The 18461-nt window shown below is 50.4% G+C and overlaps 1 protein-coding gene across 17 annotated transcripts in view; it reads right to left on the bottom strand.

The window, feature by feature from the left end:
* LOC147350945 (uncharacterized) overlaps positions 1-16849 on the bottom strand; it is a 47319-nt gene extending 30470 nt beyond the window's left edge. For 2 of the 17 annotated variants that reach the window (XR_015147032.1, XR_015147038.1), the window contains exons 1-4: positions 13346-14431; positions 11632-11758; positions 8660-8765; positions 221-392 (exon numbers count right to left, since the gene is read on the bottom strand). Coding sequence is in view for 2 of the 17 variants with exons in the window: in XM_086355907.1 (XP_086212033.1) it covers positions 10603-10636; positions 11632-11758; positions 14589-14659; positions 16366-16436 (303 nt within the window). In the remaining 15 variants the exon portion in view is untranslated. Of the gene's footprint in view, positions 1-220; positions 393-7419; positions 7855-8659; positions 11551-11631; positions 11759-13345; positions 14432-14588; positions 14660-16365 lie in introns of those variants that run through there. The other 15 variants (XR_015147035.1, XR_015147039.1, XR_015147042.1 and 12 more) reach the window with 15 other exon arrangements.
* Positions 16850-18461: the final 1612 nt, after the last annotated feature.

The raw sequence follows: 18461 nt of genomic DNA, 5'->3' as shown, positions 1-18461 counted from the left end.
AGATTGAAGGCAGGAGGAGGAGGGGACGACAGAGGACGAGATGGTTGGATGGCATCACCGACTTGATGGACATGAATTTGAGCAAGCTCCGAGAGATAGTGAAGGACAGGGAAGCCTGGCACGTTGCAGTCCACGGGGTCTCAAGGAGTCAGACACGACTTAGAGACTGAACAACAAGAAAACTTTTCCAAAGAAGTTCCTGCCAATCTGATTGACTCACCACATGCCTCCAGGACCTTGGGCAACTGCAAGCATTCTGAAAGGGTAGATACGCTGGTCTGACCAACGACAGCCATGCTGACCTTCTTGTTCATCTACCTGCGACTGTGGCAGAGAGATGGAGACCAGGGTTCAAAGTGCTGGGACACGCTGCTTCTTTTTTCTTTAGAATCCTGAAAAAAAAAAAAAAAGGAAAAAACAGGATACTAAGAGTTGAGCAGGAACAAGATCCCCTCAAGTAAATTTTCTACTTCATTCTCCACTAAAATGGTGACTCTCCAAGGAGATTATAGAAAGTTCCGTCTCAGTTCCTGGGCTTTAAGGCCCAGGACCCCCAGAGTTTTTCTCCTCCAGATTTGAAATGCCACCCTTTGTTGGCATCAGGCGTGAGGCGGGCAAGGGTGGCAGAATTCTCCCGAAGGCGTGGGCCAGCTCGCTTCTTTACCTGACGTGGAGACTTTGGTAGTTGCTTGGCCTCCTGAGGATCTCAACTCTCGTTATAAAATCCTCCTGCTGCTCCTTACGGGCTTCCCTCTTTTCTCAGCAGCCCCCTGATTTCACTGTCTCTGTCTTTACTTAATGTGCAACCCTCAGGTCCCAGGGAAGCTCAAGAAAGGGCTTCTAGCATACTCCAGGGTCTCATCAAGGACTTCTCAGTTTCAGGGGGCATTTGTGGTCAACATGGAACCCTAAGGTACTCTTAATTTCCGCCCTCTTTGACTGTAGCTACTTTGCCTTATTGATGTGCTTCAAAGATTAAAAAAAAAAAAAAATTTAAGCAAAGAGAAACATCGCCCTCTACAGGGCAAGTGAATCTCAGACTTTCATGGGCGAAAACTTACAAGCAAAGAACATCTTTTTAAAATGGAGTCTTCAGGAAGGAGATTCATAAAAGAGGGGATATATGTATATGTGGCTGAATCCCTCTGCTGCACAGCAGAGACTGGCACAGCTATACACGCTCAGTCGTGTCGACTCTGCGACCCCGCAGACTGTAGCCCACCAGGCTCCTCTGTCCATGGGATTCTCCAGGCAGAAATACTGGAGTGGGCTGCCACTTCTTTTCTCCAGGGGATCTTCACGACCCAGGGATCCAATCTGCATCTCTTGCTTGGCAGGCATATTCTTTATCACTGAGTCACCTGGGAAGCCCCTAAAACAACTATACTCCAATAAAAATTAAATAAAATAAGCAGTGAAATGCTGGGTGTTTGCCCAGTCTGATAAAATAATAGAACAGGATAAATGGAATGTTCACTCTTTTCTCCTGTGACATCGAGGTGAATGAATGCAGCCTGCAGGCAGTCTTGTTTCCACCGTTTCACTCAATCCTCAGGCAATCATGGACGGAATCAGAAGCGTCTGGAGGACGTGCCCAGGACCTCCCAGCCCACCAGTTTTAAAGGACAGTGACCCAGCCGAGGCCTGTGTGAATCCGGTCCTTCCCAGCATTTCCCTCTCTCTCCCAAGCAGATCAGTACATGGAGCCTGCCTGAGGCACAGCGTGAATGGGGCCGTGTTTCTGCAGTCCTCCTGCTAAAGTAGGCCATATAATTTGCAGTTGATAAAAATAGCCCTACAACAAGTCTCTCCACCCCTGCTGTCCTTTGAGCCATTGAGACAGCCCCTTTCACACTAATCTTACTGTGACACCAATCTGCGCTTCCCACACGCCATCAAGTCAAGGCCGCAGCACTCAACCTCGAGCCCCGAAGCCCCTCCATCCTAACACAACCCGGTCACGCCTGGCTTTGCTCCGCACGCCGCCCCCCACCCCCGCAGGCCAGTGGGGAGGTTCTATTCCTGAAGTGCATGGTTATGCCCTGTCCAGCTTTGAGCGGACGCCCTGTGCTGGCAGAAGTCGTCTCTTCTTTTTCCTCTTCCCCTCCGCTTCCTTTAAGAATGACCTCAAGTGCCCAGCGTCCATCCCCGAGATTCCCAGGGCCCTGGAGTCAGACTCCATTCACCCCAGCTCCGCCACTTCCTGGCTGGGTGTCCGTGGACAAGTCACTTAATGTCTCTGTGTTTCATCATCCTCAACTACAACACGAGTACTAACATGAACACTAGTACCTTCCTCTAAGAGGTGCGTGAGAATTAAACAAGTTACTATATGATACTTGAAACAGTGTCTGACATAGTAACTGCTCTCTAGATTTAACTGTGACCAAAAGTTTCACCATCTTCAAAAGATGTTTCACCATCCTTATCAGCATCTCTTCCTGATCAAACTTTCTTTAGATCTAGTATCTCAGCCAAAGGTGTGCACCCAGTTGTGCCTGACTCTTTGCGACCCCATGAACTCTGGCCCACCAGGCTCCCCTGTCCATGGGATTCTCCAGGCAAGAATACTGGAGTGGGTTCCCATGCCCTCCCCCAGGGGATCTTCCTGACCCAGGGCTCAAACCTGAATCTCCTGCATTGCAGGCAGATTCTTTACCACTGGGAAGCCCCTCAGTAAAAGAGGTAAAAGCCAAAGTCCCACCTACAATGGTCTGTAAGTCCAATACAATCAGCCCCTAATTACCTCCTTGACCTCCAACGCTACGCATGTTTCCCCACGCCCACTCAGCTCACCTGTGCCGCTTCCCCGTCACTTCAGATACGGTCTCACCTCAGGGTCTGCGCACACTCTGCTCTCTGCACCCCGAAACTTCTCCCCCGAATATCTCATGGCTGGTCATCTCACCTCCTCAGGTCTTTGCCCAAATCCTGTCTTTTTAGAGGCCTGCCCACCCACTCCAGAGAGAATCACCGCCTCCTCTGTCCCCCCACCTGGCTGTTTGTCCTGAGGGTCTCCCCACCTTCTCATATAACAGTGTCCTGCCTTGTAAAGCTCCCTGCTGCCTCCTCCACTCTAACAGGAGACCCACGGGGCAGGGATGTTTCTTCTTTCCTGTTTGCAGCAGATCCCCAACACAAGGAGCAGACACTGATGGGAGGCAGGAGCCCAGTCAGTGTGGCGCGAGCAGGACTTCCCTGGAGGCCCAGTGGTTACGAATCACCCTGCCAGCGCAGGGGACCGGGCTAACCCCTGGTTGGGAAGGTTCCATCCGCCAAGAGGCAGCTAAGCCCTGCACGACTCTGGACGCCTGCACGCCTGGAGCCCGGGCTTCGCAGCAAGAAAAGCCACCGCGATGAGCAGCCTGAGCGCTGCAGCCAGAGGAAGCCCACTCCCAGCAACAGACCCAGCACAGCCCAAATAAAACCCAAAGACCGTTTCAAAGCTCGGAGTGAATAAGTCAGGAGAGCTGAGGCTCAGTCTGGGCCATGTGAGTTCTTCCGAAGGCACCGTGGTGCCTGCATGGCCCCTCTGATGCTAACTGAGCCTAAACATGAATCCCAGTAGCCAACGTTGCTGGGCACCACCATCACCCATCCTTTGGCTGTCTCTGCTTAGGCACATCACAACTTACTGATTACCTGCCCAGGATCATATGGCTCCTATTAAGACAGTTCTAGGTAGAGAAGGTGAGCAGGCAAACATGTGTTTGCTTCATGATAACATGAACAGAGTCAGAAGCTGGAGAGAAGGCAAGAGACCAGACAGGGACAAGTCAGGGGGCAAGCCAGCTGGCCAGAAGCACCGGGAGTCGGCACCTCTAGTGTGGGTTTGGCTTGATTCAGTCACTTCTTTGCTGTCAAAAACTCAGGGATCCGATCTGTTTTTTTTATATTGGGGCTTCTCTGGTCGCTCAGATGGTAAAGATGCCTGCCATGCAGGAGACCCAGATTCCGTCTCTGGGTCGGGAAGATCCCCTGGAGGATGGCATGGCAACCCACTCCAGTATTCCTGCCTGGCGAATCCCATGGACAGAGGATCCTGGCGGGCTACAGTCCTATGGGGTCGCAAAGAGTCGGACACGACTGAGAGACTAATATTTTGCACGATCCAAGTCGTATGAGTGAACATCATTAACCAGGAGGCCCACACTGAAGATGGAAATCGAAATGGTAATTTAGAATTCAGGGTTTCCGAGGAGTGCGGAGACTTCCAAGGGCGTCAGGCAATCAGCGTCTCCAGCTCCATCTCCAAAGAGCTCCTTCAATGGGCGCTGCAGTACTCATGAGAGACTCAGGGTGGTGCTGCTGCTCCGCCCAAGAGAGCCTGGCCTCCTGCCGCAGGAGGAGGCTTGTTAACTCAGCCTACAAGACTGCCCTCAGCATACAGGAAGCATACAGTTGCTCCTGTACACAAGCTTGCCATCACCACCAGCACACAAAAAATTACTTTTTGGATGTATCCTTTCTTAGGTGTTCCATGTCTTTAGTAGGATTTGGAGGTTCCAAGCAGATAACCAAGGCTTCCCTGGTGGCTCAGTGGTAAAGAATCTGCCTGCTAAGCAGGAAACACAGATTCAATCCCTGGGTCAGCAAGATTCTAAGGGAATGGCAACCCACTCCAGTATTTTTGCCTGGAGAATCTCATAGGTTCTCCAGGTGGGCTAGTCCATGGGGCTGCAAAGAGTCACCTGGAGTCGGTCATGACTTAGGGACTGAGTTTAGTTCAGTCACTCAGTCATGTCCGACTCTTTGCGACCCCATGGACTGCAGCATGCCAGGCTTCCCTGTCCATCACCAACTCCCGGAGTTTACTCAAACTCAGGTCCATCGAGTCGGTGATGCCATCCAAACATCTCATCCTCTGTCACACCGTTCTCCTGCCTTCAATCTTTCCCAGCATCAGGGTCTTTTCAAATGAGTCAGTTCTTTGCATCAGGTGGCCAAAATATTGGGAGTTTCAGCTTCAGCATCAGTCCTTCCAATGAATAGTCAGGACTGATCTTCTTTAGGATGGACTGGTTAGATCTCCTTGCTGTCCAAGGGACTCTCAAGAGTCTTCTCCAACACCATAGTTCAAAAGCATCAATTCTTCAGCACTCAACTTTCTTTATAGTCCAACTCTCACATCCATACATGACTACTGGAAAAACCGTAGCTTTGACTAGACAGACCTTTGTCAGCAAAGTAATGTCTGCTTTTTAATATGCTGTCTAGATTGGTCATAGCTTTTCTTCCAAGGAGCAAGTGTCTTAATTTCATGGCTGCATTCACCATTTGCAGTGATTTTTGAGCCCCCCAAAATAAAGTCTCTTACTGTCTCCATTGTTTCCCCATCTAGACTTTGGGACTAGACAATGACAGTAAAACAGATAACCACTCAAGCAGTCCCATTAACCCACCAGAGCACAGGACACCCCTCGGCTAGTAGGAGAGGAGGGGGCCCTGCTGATTGGAGGTTGGCCGACCGTTGGGTCGTGTTTCTGCCTGCAGCAGCAGAGAGGCCATCTGCCCACCGTTCTGGTGTTCTTTCTTGTTCTTTCTTTCCCAGTCTTCGGGGCTGTCTTTTGAAGAAGTAACTGGAGCCTGAGGGCCCAACAGGCTTGCCTGCCTGATCCTGCACCCAGGGCGTGACTCACTCCGACCCCAGGACGTCAGCTGCCCGCAGTTCTAGCCGAACAGACTCTGTCTGTGCCTGGCAGGCAAGGCCCTCAGTTAATCCTGCTGGTGGTCAAGACCATACCCTGTCATTAGCCCATGTACTTGACCGCAGAGCTCAAAACATTTTAACAGCATGGGCTTGTTTAATCCTTGTAATCTTTGGTAAGTCTGCGGTGACCTTACTTTTCAAATTTCTGCTTTGTGTACGGGGAAACAACCAGTTGTGTTGAGAGACCCTGCAGAGGTCATCCAAGGATGCAGAATTAGAGTCCTGGACCCTTGACCTTCAATCAGGGGTGCTGACTTCTCTAAATCTCTGCCACAAATCCCTCTTTATCCACCAGCCCTCAGCTCCCAATCATCTTTTCCTTGTGGATATAGTGCTCATTTTGTTCTCTGTTGTGGCTCTTGTTGGTCAGTGCTGTTGCATCTGACTCTTTGTGACCTCATGGACTATGCAGCCTGCCAGGCTCCTCTGTCCTCCACTGTCTCCCAGAGTTTGCTCAAATTCATGTCCACTGAGTTGGTGATGCCGTCCAACCATCTCATCCTCTGCCCTTCTTTCTACTTTGCCTTCAGTTTTTCCCAGCATCAGGGTCTTTTCCAGCTGTTTGCATCTGGTGGCCAAAGTATTAGAGTTTCAGCTTCAGCATCAGTCCTTCCAATGAATATTCAAGGTTGATCTCCTTTAGGATTGACTGGTGGGATCTCCTTGCAGTTCAAGGGACTCTCAAGAGTCTTCTCCAGTTTCCTAGTTCAAAGGCATCAATTTTTCAGTGCTCAGCTTTCTTTATGATCCAACTCTCACATCCATACATGACTACTGGAAAAACCATAGCTTTGACTAGACTTCCTCCCACAGTACTCTCTGTTGACAACGCCATGATCATGTTCCTTGGAATCTCCCTTTGGAAATGATGCATAAAATCATAATCTCTTTGGAGCCTAGGGTTGGGTGTGCAGGTGATGACCTCCACTCCTCGTCCACCTTGCTACACTGGAGAATTCCCAAGTTCACACAATTAGTCTTCTTAGAGACAGTGGGATTTCTGCCGTCTCCAATGGCACACTGATGGCTGATGAAAACCAGGCCCCATGGCAGTTTCCCCAGCCTTAGATTATGGAGCAGAGTGCAGCTTAATTGCCCTTCTCTCCTCCTTCTGAATCAGCCCTGGATATTCACTGATGGACTGATGCTGAAGCTAAAGTTTCAGTACTTTGGCCACCTGATGCAAAGAGCCAACTCATCGGAAAAGACCCTGATGCTGGGAGAGGTTGAAGGCAGGAGGAGAAGGGGGCGACAGAGAATGAAGTGGTTGGATGGCATCACCAACTCAATGGCATGAGTTTGAGCAAACTCAGGGAGATGGTGAAGGACAGGGAAGCCTGGTGTGCTGCAGTCCATGGGGTCACAAAGAGTTGGACAGAAGTGAGTGACTGAACTGAACTGAACTGATGTCTTATAGAAACAGTCAACAAGCCTCCTTCCAATGGGCCCATCCCACCCTACCAAATCACCAGATGTCTCTGCCCAAGGCCCCTGGACCCCACCAGCTGTCCCACTGCTGGCGTCAGTGAGGACTTCCTATTCCCAGCCCGTTGGAAGCGAACCCGTCAGTCCCTTGAAGGTTTGATCACCAGGATAGTTCTACAAACCCCTTGGTTCTTCACCTGTCTCCAAACCAAAATCGTAATAACCCCGAGGCAGTAATTCTCTTTTTTCTACAATGAGAAAAATCTCAACTTGCTCCAGGAACATATTTTTCATCCCTTTTATTTGTTCAGAAGAGCAGGTGGCTCTGCCCCCAAGTTGAAGTTCCTCCACCACCCCTGGTAGCCTTTCATAGCCAGAGGAGCTAAGAAAAAAACATGGACTTAGTTTGAAGTCTTTGGGGAACAGAAACCTTACAGGAATGAGCCTACATGCCATTTTTGTTGAACGTAACTGCTTGGGTTAGTTTTCCAGTGCTGTGGAAGGGTCCTGGATCATCTCAGAAAAATGCATTGACTTAGAAGGAATTAACATGCTGGGCTAGGGTGATGGTTCCATCGTGCCATGCTGGGCGAGTCTCTCTAGCTCCTTCCTGAGCTTTGGGACCAGCAACGAGCCTTGTCTTCATGTTGTGGCTCCTGCGGACATTGGTCTGAGGATAACCACCTTAGTTCTTCCTTTAACAATTACACGTGCCAAGCCTAGGAGAGCGAGGGACCTGAGAGAGTCAGCCCCTTTTCTGTGGATCAGATACATTCTTTAAAGAACCAACCAATCCCCCAGACTCACAATCACACACACACACAAACGCACACACACGCACACGGCCATATTGCTTACAGGGCTAGTGCCTTCCCCATCTAGAGACATTCGGGATAGCTGCCTGAGCCTGACGGCCCACAGTAACCAGATCAGCTCCCTCAGGATGGCATTGGTGGCAGGCAGTGCCGTTCCCTTATGCATTTAGGTCAAGCCTTGCAAAGGGTGCGTTCTTGTTTTTACAACTATTTTTAAGCTGTGGTTATGTATCGCCATCCAAACACACCAGGCACTGGCCAGATTCTTTACTGTCCGAGCCACCTGTCCACCTATAGAGAAGGGAAGGGAAGGGGTTTTAACTGAACTGAATTTGACTTCAATCTTGAAACAGGCTAGTGATTTTTGTTTTCGAGAATGTAAGGTGGCCACATCTTCTGAGCTGTAAGTGTACCTTAGAAACCATCACACAGGACTTCCCTGGTGGTGTAGTGGATAAGCATCTACCTGCCCATGCAGCGGACACAGGTTCGATCCCTGGTCCGGGAAGATTCCACACGCCTCTGAGTAACTAAGCCCGTGCACCACAGGTACTCAGCTTGTGCTCTAGAGCCTGAGACTCACAACAGGTGAGACCACTGCAGTGAGAGGACCATGCACCGCAGTGGAGAGTAGCCCTGGCTCGTTGCAACCAGAGAAAACCCGCACGCAGCTACAGTTATTTATATAAACAAATAAATAAAGACTCACCCGTTCAGTCAGCTCAACTGGCAAACATTTATTGGTTATCAACTGTGGGCCAACAGCTAGGTGCAGAACTGAGACTCAAGGACACCCATCAAAGACGCTGGTGCTGCTGAGGGAGAAGCAGACATTGTTCAATGTTCTCTGAGTCCTGTTAGAAGTCACAAGTTCCTAGCTTCGTGGTTAAAGAATACAGCTTCTAGGATCAGAGGGTCTTAGCCAAGACCCAGCTCCACTCTCTGCTAGCTGTGTCAACAAGAGCAGACTATTTAATCTCTTTCGGTTTTGGTTTCCTGACCCACAAGGTAGACGTCATCCTGGCCCCAGACTCTAACTTGCTGCAGGATTAAATCAGACAGTGCACACAAACCACTCTGAGCGACACCCCACAGAGAGCTAGCTCTCCACCGAAAGCAGCTCTGACCTCCGTCTTCTCCCCTTCCCACCCCAGGATGTAAAACAGCCAGCTACTTTCCCAGCTGCTGCTCCATGTCCAGTCTCCAGCACGAAGCCATTTCCTGATGCAAGACCTATAAGAGAACCAGATCCCTTCCTTCTCTGCCAGCCTCCACGGTCAGCATCAGATCAGATCAGATCAGATCAGTTGCTCAGTCGTGTCCGACTCTTTGCGACCCCATGAATCGCAGCACACCAGGCCTCCCTGTCCATCACCAACTCCCGGAGTTTACGCAAACTCATGTCCATTGAGTCGGTGATGCCATCCAGCCATCTCATCCTCTGTCGTCCCCTTCTCCTCTTGCCCCCAATCCCTCCCAGCATCAGAGTCTTTTCCATTGAGTCAACTCTTCGAATGAGGTGGCCAAAGTACTGGAGTTTCAGCTTTAGCATCATTCCTTCCAAAGAAATCCCAGGGCTGATCTCCTTCAGAATGGACTGGGTGGATCTCCTTGCAGTCCAAGGGACTCTCAAGACTCTTCTCCAACACCGCACTTCAAAAGCATCAATTCTTCGGTGCTCAGCCTTCTTCACAGTCCAACTCTCACATCCATACATGACCACAGGAAAAACCATAGCCTTGACTAGACGAACCTTTGTTGGCAAAGTAATGTCTCTGCTTTTGAATATGCTATTTAGGTGGGTCATACGGTCAGCATGACATTGACCAAAAGACAAAAACCAAAGGACTAGGGGCTTCCCAGGTGGCGCTAGTGGTAAGCACCTGCCTGCCGAGGCAGGAGACATAAGAGACTTGGGTACGATCCCTGGGTTCGGGAAGATCCCCTGCAGAAGGGCATGGCAACCTGCTCCAGTGCTCTTGCCTGGAGAATCCCATGGACAGAGGAGCCTGGTGGGCTACAGCCTATGGGGTTGCAAGGAGTTGGACACGACTGAAGCGACTTAGCACGCACACATACAAAGGAGTAACGCAAGGGTGAGATCGAGGTCTGATCCACCCCAGGTGCCTTTAGAAGGCCAGTGTCCATTCACACCTCTTTGTATCTTGTGCTTTCCTGTCCCGGGGGAGAGCTGAGCCTCCGGGAGGGGCTGAGGGCTCTGGACAGCATGGTGTCCTTGAGCCATCAGCCACCCACAGCCCTTCTCCAAGGACATTGCACAGACATCCCGGGAGTCCCCATCTCTGAAGTTCAAGGGCAGATTCTCAGTTATTCCAGGGATGCACTGAGCAAGCTTTACTTTCACCGGAGCTGGATAGTCATACCATATGCCTGGTGCTTTCCCAGTGAGGAAAGAGTGAACTGCTTTCTTTTAGGCAAAAGCAAAGAAAACTCTGTAACTCTCTCTTTAGGGTGTGCTGCCTAGCACATCGCCTGGAGAAGCGTAGCTACTTCTGCCACCAGCAGCAAAGCCTGCACAGGTCTCGTGCCAGGATTCCCAAGTTCATTGTTCATCTTCCTGCTTCACCCTCAAGACACCAGTGCTGTCAGACAGTTAATTAGAACATGCTCCAGTGCAGAAGCGATCCTGGTTCAGTTGCTTAACCATACTCTGTACTCAAATGCCCTTAAAGAGAAGCAAAAAGATTTGAAAATAAAATCAAGCCAATAGGACGTTTCCAAGATGGTGAAGGGTCCAGGATCAGAGCGTCACAGCTGATTGGTAAAGTTTTCTTAAAGAGAAGCCTCCATAATTGTTCATCATCGGTCAGGTTTTGCTGCGTTCTAGGCACACAGCACCTTATGTCCTATGCTCAGCACCTTACTTAGGTTTTTCTCAGCACATCCTCTCACACTCTTTGCAGAAGGTGCAGTTACCTCCCCTGCTTAAACCTGAAAAAACACCAACGCTTAAGTGAGGTTTAGCAATTTACACAAGGGCATGCAGTAAGTTTTTGGACCCTCCTCATTTCTAAAAAACAGCAACAACAAAAACTGTATCATCTGGATAAAGTCAAGTTTTAGAAACCTCAAAAAGAAAGAAAAAATATAATCTCAACATTTCTCAGATTGCCTCCGCAGTAGAAGGGCTGGTTGAATGAATCTGATCTCAATGCCTTTAGCTGTTTCTGGTTGAACCATCTTCTTCTAGACCAACTGTTTCTGAAAGCTGGATTGACGTAATCAACCAATTCTGAACGTCAACACGAGGTTTACGTGGTTTTACGGCTGTTCCTCTTCCTGCCTCCCAGGCTGGCGCGATCGTCTACTATTTGCCCTGCAGTGACTCGAGAGCAATCCCCAGCTCTCCCTCGCAACTCGAATGGAAGATTGGACTTCCCTGGGCCAACACGAGAGGCAACCTGAGTTCCCCGTCGTAACGCGAGAGGAAGACCAGGAGGTCTGAAGAGCAGAACAGAAAAGCTCAGCCATCTTCCCTTCCTCCTAAATGGATGTAAGAAACCATCGTGGTGTGATCTCGTTTTCTCGTTTGAGTGTAGATATAGCTCCTTCTCAGTAACCAGAGCCCTCGAGGTCCTGCTGATTCCAAAACAGAGTCACAGCATCATCACAGGTTACGTTCACACAGGCTTCCCATCAAGCTAAACCCTCTACACTCACCTTCCTCTGCTGGCCATCACGCACTGGGCTTGAGAGTTAAGTCTCCCCAGGAGTGTGTACTGCGTGGGCAAGTGAAAATGGTAAGGAGAACCAGGCTTCCCAGGAGGTGCAGTGGTGAAGAATCTGTCTGCAATGCAGGAGACACAAGAGACATGGGTTTGATCCCTGTGTCAGGAAGATCCCCCGGAGGAGGAAACGGCAACCCACTCCAGTATTCTCGCCTGGAAAGCCCGTGGACAGAGGAACTTAAGGACCCTAAGAACATAACACACACTCTTTCTCTTTCTTAGGTGATGAAGGTTTGGGACCCTCTCTGCCACACAGGCCTGCAAACCTGCTGAAGAAGTCTTACATCTCACTGGGTCGCCCCCTCTCCTTCTGGTCTCCTGTCCAATGTCCACCTGCTTCATCAGTGAGCCCAGCTGCACCAAGACCCCACAGTGTGGGTCTTATTTGTACAACCACAGGTACCACCAGGCCAGACACCATGACTGAGACCCCTTAGGGCTCTAGGGCCATGCTGACAGACCACACAGAGGAGATGGCAAAGGGCAGATTTGGCCTCCAGCCAGCTCCTTGATTGTGCTGACCACTGCTGACCTTAAAGTCCATCCTAAAGGAAATCAACCCAGAATATTCATTGGAAGAGATGATGCTGAAGCTCCAATACTCTGACCACCTGATGTGAAGAGCCCACTCATTGGAAAGGACCCTGATGCTGGGAAAGATTGAGGGCAAGAGGAGAAGGGGACAACAGAGGATGAGATGGTTGGATGGCATCACTGACTCAATAGACATGAGTTTGAGCAAACTCCAGGAGACAGTGAAGGACAGAGGAGCCTGGCAGGCAGCAGTCCATGGGGTCGCAAAGAGTGGACACAACTGAGCAACAACCTCCCTCTTGAACCTGCCACCCATCTCCCACCCCATCTCACCCTCCGTGGTCTCGGGGACGGGGTAGGGAGATTCAATCTCACGTTCCGCACCCCCATCCCCCACACTTCCAGAAGAGACCCTGATCTTCCAGCCCTTGTCCACCGGGATCCATCCCCACCTTAGGGTGTCAAGCCCTGAGGCATCTGTTGCCCGTAAGGCGTTGACTTCTCTGCTTTGCCTCTATAAACCACCTAGCTCTGTACTTCCCTTGGGAGGACTCAGAACAGAGTTACTCAATTCATTTTTCTGTAAGGATTAATGCTTTTGTGGAACTGGGGTTGAAAAAGCTCCCACATAGGAGACTGGACTCTTTTTTCTTTCTTAACAAGCATAGCTTGTTTTAAGCAACCCAGACTGGAAATTTTTCACTGTAGATCCAGAAAACTAAGACAATGGCGTTTTTGTTGCTTTCTTTGTAAAACTATTAAAATCTCGGTTAGATATATCCCTAGATTCTGTTTAATGTTTTTGATGTCAGCAAAAAAAGCACCATTTTAAAAAAGTTTATTATCTAATTGTCTTTTTGTACTACATTGGAGGGCTTCCCAGGTGGCTCAATGGTAAAGAATTCTCCTGCAACGCAGAAGATGCAGGTTCGATTCCTGGGTTGGGAAGATCCCCTGGAGGAGGAAATGGCAACCCACTTCAGTATTCTTGCCTGGAGAATCCCAGGGACAGAGAAGCCTGGCAGTCAGTGGGGTCATAAAGAGTCTGACAGGACTGAGTGATTAAACAACAATAACATTACATGGGAATCCAGCTGATTTCCCAAACTGACCTCGTATCCAACAAACTTGCTTTTTCTTTTCTTCCTGAAGGATGTTTTCCCTGGATGCAGAATTTATAGCTCGTTTATTTCAGCACATGAAAAATATTATGCCACTTCCTCCTGGCTTCCGTCGTTTCCAGTAAGAAGCCGTAGTTAAGGTGCTACGTCTCTCTTGCTGTTTTCAAGGGTTTGTTTGTTCGTTTTCTTTGTCTTCACGTTTCTGGAGGTTGGCTGTTCTGGGTCTTGGAGTTCCAGTCTCCTGGGTCTTGGCAAAGACTCTTTTGGTGTGAATTTCTTAGGATGGTGCACTGGATTTGGCTCCCAGGACAGAGTTTGGCAATTCCCACCTCGATCAGATGTTCTAATTTTACAAGAAAAACTAGAAATAATGGAGTGTTTTTTTTAAACTTTAAATCCCCTGGTTTTTCAAAACTCTCAACAAATTCTAATTTATTTACGCCAAAGTGCTGGATTTTAAAAAAAAAGAAAGAAAACAAAAAGGAAAACAATCTTCCCAGAGCCAGAGGCCTCAGGACCTATTCGTTAGCCCTTAAATGTGATTTAAAACAGTGAAGTACCCTCTTTGTTTCATTTAATGCTCTTCAAATACTTTAACTTTGATACAAGGACGAAGATTCATACTGTGTTTTAACTTACTTTTTGCCTGCCCTGACTTTCCCATTCTTTACATTCAACCCCTATGAGTCACTTTGTTTTCCCGTGTCTCTTTCTCAGCCCACGGTCGGGTTCAGCTTTGTGATTCTGTCGTGTTTTAGAAACGATGCTACTTAGTCCACTTACTGTTATTGACACACTAGATATGATTCATCTTAATTTGCTTCCTCTGTGATGAGTGTCTGGGCTTCAGAAGGCACAGGCGCAGCTACAGAACTACATTCCAGCAAAGATTTAGAAAAGCATGTGGTCGCCATGACTACGTTGATAGGATTTCATATGTCTAATCCTCCGTGGGATGTCTAACCTCTGATAACTCAGTGCTTAAAAGATCATCCTCACTTATTTACAGGGACAAAGATTCCCCTGAGAGAAAAACCTTTGAAGAAAAAGGAATTTCCGCTCCCCTTTCTGCCTCCCTTTGGCAGCACGCAGAGGAATGTAAAGCCAGCGAGGCCGGTGGGGTTTTCTCTTTCCCGCACACAGCGGGCGCCCCTCACTCCAGAGCCGCCGGCTGTCCAGCAGCTGGCCCTCATTCCAAGAAGTGGACGCTCAGGCATGTGACCCCGGGACTCACTCGGCTGCCCCCAGAAGCAACTGGAAAAATCTGCTCGCTCGGACTCTCTTGCAGTCTTGCAACAACTCAAGCTGCCAAAGATCAGAAAAGCATCATGAGAAAATGCCCTGCTTATTGCTTCTGCGTCCTAAACAGGGATGACGGACAAGGGAGGGACCCCTACCTGGGTCCGAGCCCCACGTCTGTATCATGGACCCAGTATCCATCCTGCCCCCCACACTTCCCAAGCCCCATGTTTAGACTGAGAGGGGCAGGACTAGAGGGCACGGCGGCCGCCAGGAAATTCTGAGAAGGAAAGGAACAGCAGAGCATCTCTCTGGCAGTCGGGTCACGGGATAATGGACTCTCCAGCTGAACTTCCAGGCAGCTGGGATGGAAGCTGCACGTCTCCTTGCATCGAAACTGAAGCGCCCAGAAGGATCAGATCACGCTGGTCCAGCCAACCTGGGCTGGCCAGGACCGAGGCTGCAATTTCTCAGCCTTGAGGGCCAGCTGTGTCCCAGACAGCACGGCCCAGGGAGGCAGCCAGTCCAGGGACTCGCGTCTCCAGTAGATTCCTTGTCAGCTTCCATTAGGCTTCACAGACAGGAAGCCAGGGATTCAAGTTTGAGTTTGCCAAAAGCCCTCCCCAGGACCCTAAGTGGTGGCGTTTGCTGAGCAGAGTAAGAGACTTGAAGTCAGGCTTAGATTTGAACGTGGTCTCTGCCACTGAGCATCCACGTGACCTTCAGTTATGCTCCTAAGAATGAGATGAGGGATTTCCCTGGCGATCCAGTGGCTTAGACTCTGTGCCGTCCACGCAGGGGCCCAGGTTTGATCCCTGGTCGGGAAACCAGACCCCACAGGCCACAGAGAAGATCCCACATGTGGGACCTCAGACCAGATGCAGCAAAACAATAAGAAGAAAAGGAGTAAGTCAAACAAAGGGAGAGAAGGAAATGAGACGTGCATGGAACACCTACTGCGTGCATGCTAAGTGCGTGTCCGACTCTTTGTGACCACCTGGACTGTAGCCCACCAGGCTCCTCTGTCCATGGGATTCTCCAGGCAAGAATATTGGAGTGGGTTGCCATTTCCTCCTCCAGAGAATCTTCCCCACCCAGGGATCGAACCCACGTTTCCTGCACTGGCCGGTGGATTCTTTACCAGTGAGGCACCTGGGATGCCCCTTAGTCCCCCTACTAGGGATCAAACCCAGGGTGCCTGGCACTGGAAAGGCAGAGTCCTCACCACTGGGCCACCAGGAAAATCCCTTATTATGGATGTTTTAATTCAAGTAATGCTTAGTAACAAATCCATGACATAAATACTTTTATTATCCCCATTGTATAGATGAGGAAACTGAGGCACAGTGAACCCATGTCTATAGCCAGTAAGTGACAGAGCCATTTTTTAACCCAAACTAACTCGCTCCAGAGAAACAACTGGCTTAGAAATAATGTTTTCAAAGCCCTAAAAAGTGGACATGTTTAATCACATTCAAGAACCCTTCCAGAACTAGACTGTTAGAAACAGACAAGGCAACCTGCCTGTTCGGATGGCTCGGATGGCTCTGCACATCTGTACACAGAATGAAGTCGGAACACCCCTGCGCTCTATCGAGAGCCATCAGGACTCTTCCCAGCTTCGTGGAGAACCTGCCGGCCATCTTCCTTCCCACACTGGACGACTCAGGACCCTGCACACGTGGAGCACCTCCCTCCCTTTGCAGCTCCGCCCCCATCTGTTTACTGCGGGGTGACCCGCTCCCACAGTTCACTGTCCCAGTTGTGCCTACCTTTCCAGATCCTGCTGAGATCTATCCAGCCGAAGCACTCTGTCCACGCTTTCTTTCCTCATCAAATGCATTTCCCTCTCCCCATCCAAGATGGATCTGTGGGGGATCTCCTGCTGGTCCAGCGGTTAAGACTCTGCCTCGCGATGCAGGGGACTTGGGTTCGATCCTTGGTCAGGGAACTAAGATCCCACAGAGCAACTAAGCCGGAGCAGCGCAACTATTGAGCCCCCCACGCCACAGCCAGAGAGTGTGCACTGCAGCGAAGATCCCACGGGCAGCAGCCAAGACCGCCGCAGCCGAAAAACAGACAAATGAATAAATGAAGATTTTTAAAACGTCTTTAAAAAAAAAAAAAAAACGGACCTGTGATTCTGTCACCGAGAGTGACGTGCATTGAGGGGCTTTCTGGTGCCGGTGAGAGAGGTGCCGGGCAGGGGCTGGGAGGCTGGCTGACACATGCACCCCACCCGCTTCCTCGCACTTCAGCTGAAATGAAGCCACCGCCTCTTATACGGGCCCTTGGAGGGCGGGCGGGGGGTGGGAGGCGGCACATGCATCAGAAAGGAAAACAAACGCTGAAAACGAAACGTTTCACACTCACAAATAACGCTAGAAAGATGGGGGGAGGGTTATAAAAATAACTCTCAATCCACTCAAACTTATTTTTTAAAAAATAAGTCATCCTCATTTGGTACTTTATTATTGGTAAGAAATTGCTGATGACACGTTTCAGGACTAATGGTGCCCACCGGAGGGTGGAAGGCTGGGGCAAGGCGGGAGAGGCTGCTCCTGGGTCTCCTTTGACTTGAAAGGCTCTGGAGGCCCGGACTGCATCTTAGTCACTTAAAGAGGCAGCTCCGAGCTCAGATCACAGCAGGAGCTCCTTACCGCGCCTGGCACTGACCTGACTGCCTTGATCTGGTGTGATTGAAGGTTTGGTCAGACCAGCTCCCAGAGTAGAATACTCTGGTAAATAAGCACTTCTGCACCCGCTCCGGGCACGACGTCTTGTGAGCAGACACTTGAATAACAGTTACGAGAGAAGACGCCCATCCCCAGCCTTCAAAGAGGGCGCCTGGGAGGCAAGACCCACAAATATGTAGTCAGCATAAACACGAAGAGAAAAGTACAGTCATCCCAGGAGTCTGCTGAGGGGAGAATGAATGGCCAAGGTGGAAGACATGAACCACAGGGTCCCCGGGCGAGCAGACGCTGGCTGCATGTCTGGTTCACCCGGGCATTAGTCGCCCGAGAAGAAAAGCCCAGGCAGCACTCTGCACCGGGTCTCCAAGCACGTTCTCTGTGGTGGGGAGAAGGGCGAGACCCACGGGGCCCTTCTCTGGACTTCTTTTCCCAGAGCGCATCTGGTGGGGGAGCTCTCAGGCTCCCCCTGGTGACCCTGCAAGAGTGACCTGCCTCCCTGGGCACCCAGATGAGGGTCAAACAGGACCAATGTGCAACATAAGGAGGATTCGAGCTTGCAGAGCTGGTGTGGGTGGTCCGAGAGAATCCAGCTTAACACCAACTCTCAGAATGTGCTGATGGGCGTAAAGCTCCCAGAATGGCGCCTGGAACACCCATAGCAGCTTCCACACCGTCTGCCTGGAGTAAGGGGCTTCCCAAGGGGCGCCGGTGGTAAAGGACCCACCTGCCAATGCAGGAGACGTAAGAGACACGGGTTCCATCCTTGGGTCGGGAAGATCCTCTGGAGGAGGAAACGGCAACCCACTCCAGTATCCTTGCCCGGAGAATCCCATGGACAGAGGAGCCTGGCGGGTCGCACAGAGTTGGACACGACTGAGTGACTTAGGATGCACGCACACACTGGAGTAAGAGGGCCAGTTGCAGTCCACACAGCGATTCTCTGGCCCCACCTTCACCCCCAGGGAACTCCGATCTCCTTCCAGGCCCTTCCAGAAAGGCCTGGGGGTCCCTGGGGGTGTCCCCCCGCACCCCTGCTTAGTACTCGCTCATGGGCCTCCAGCAAACAGACCCACCTCGTGGCGCCCCAGCCCCCCCAGAGCCTTTAACACCAGAGTCAGCGTGGTATCACTTGCCATATCAGGACTTGGCTGGATTGCAGTAGCTCCCCCCAC

This window comes from Bos grunniens, chromosome 19 (genome assembly GCF_055505025.1).
Source record: "Bos grunniens cultivar Pamir isolate PY7600 chromosome 19, Bosgru_T2T1.0, whole genome shotgun sequence".
Lineage (NCBI taxonomy): Eukaryota > Metazoa > Chordata > Mammalia > Artiodactyla > Bovidae > Bos > Bos grunniens.
This window is presented reverse-complemented; position numbering and strand designations above follow the sequence as displayed.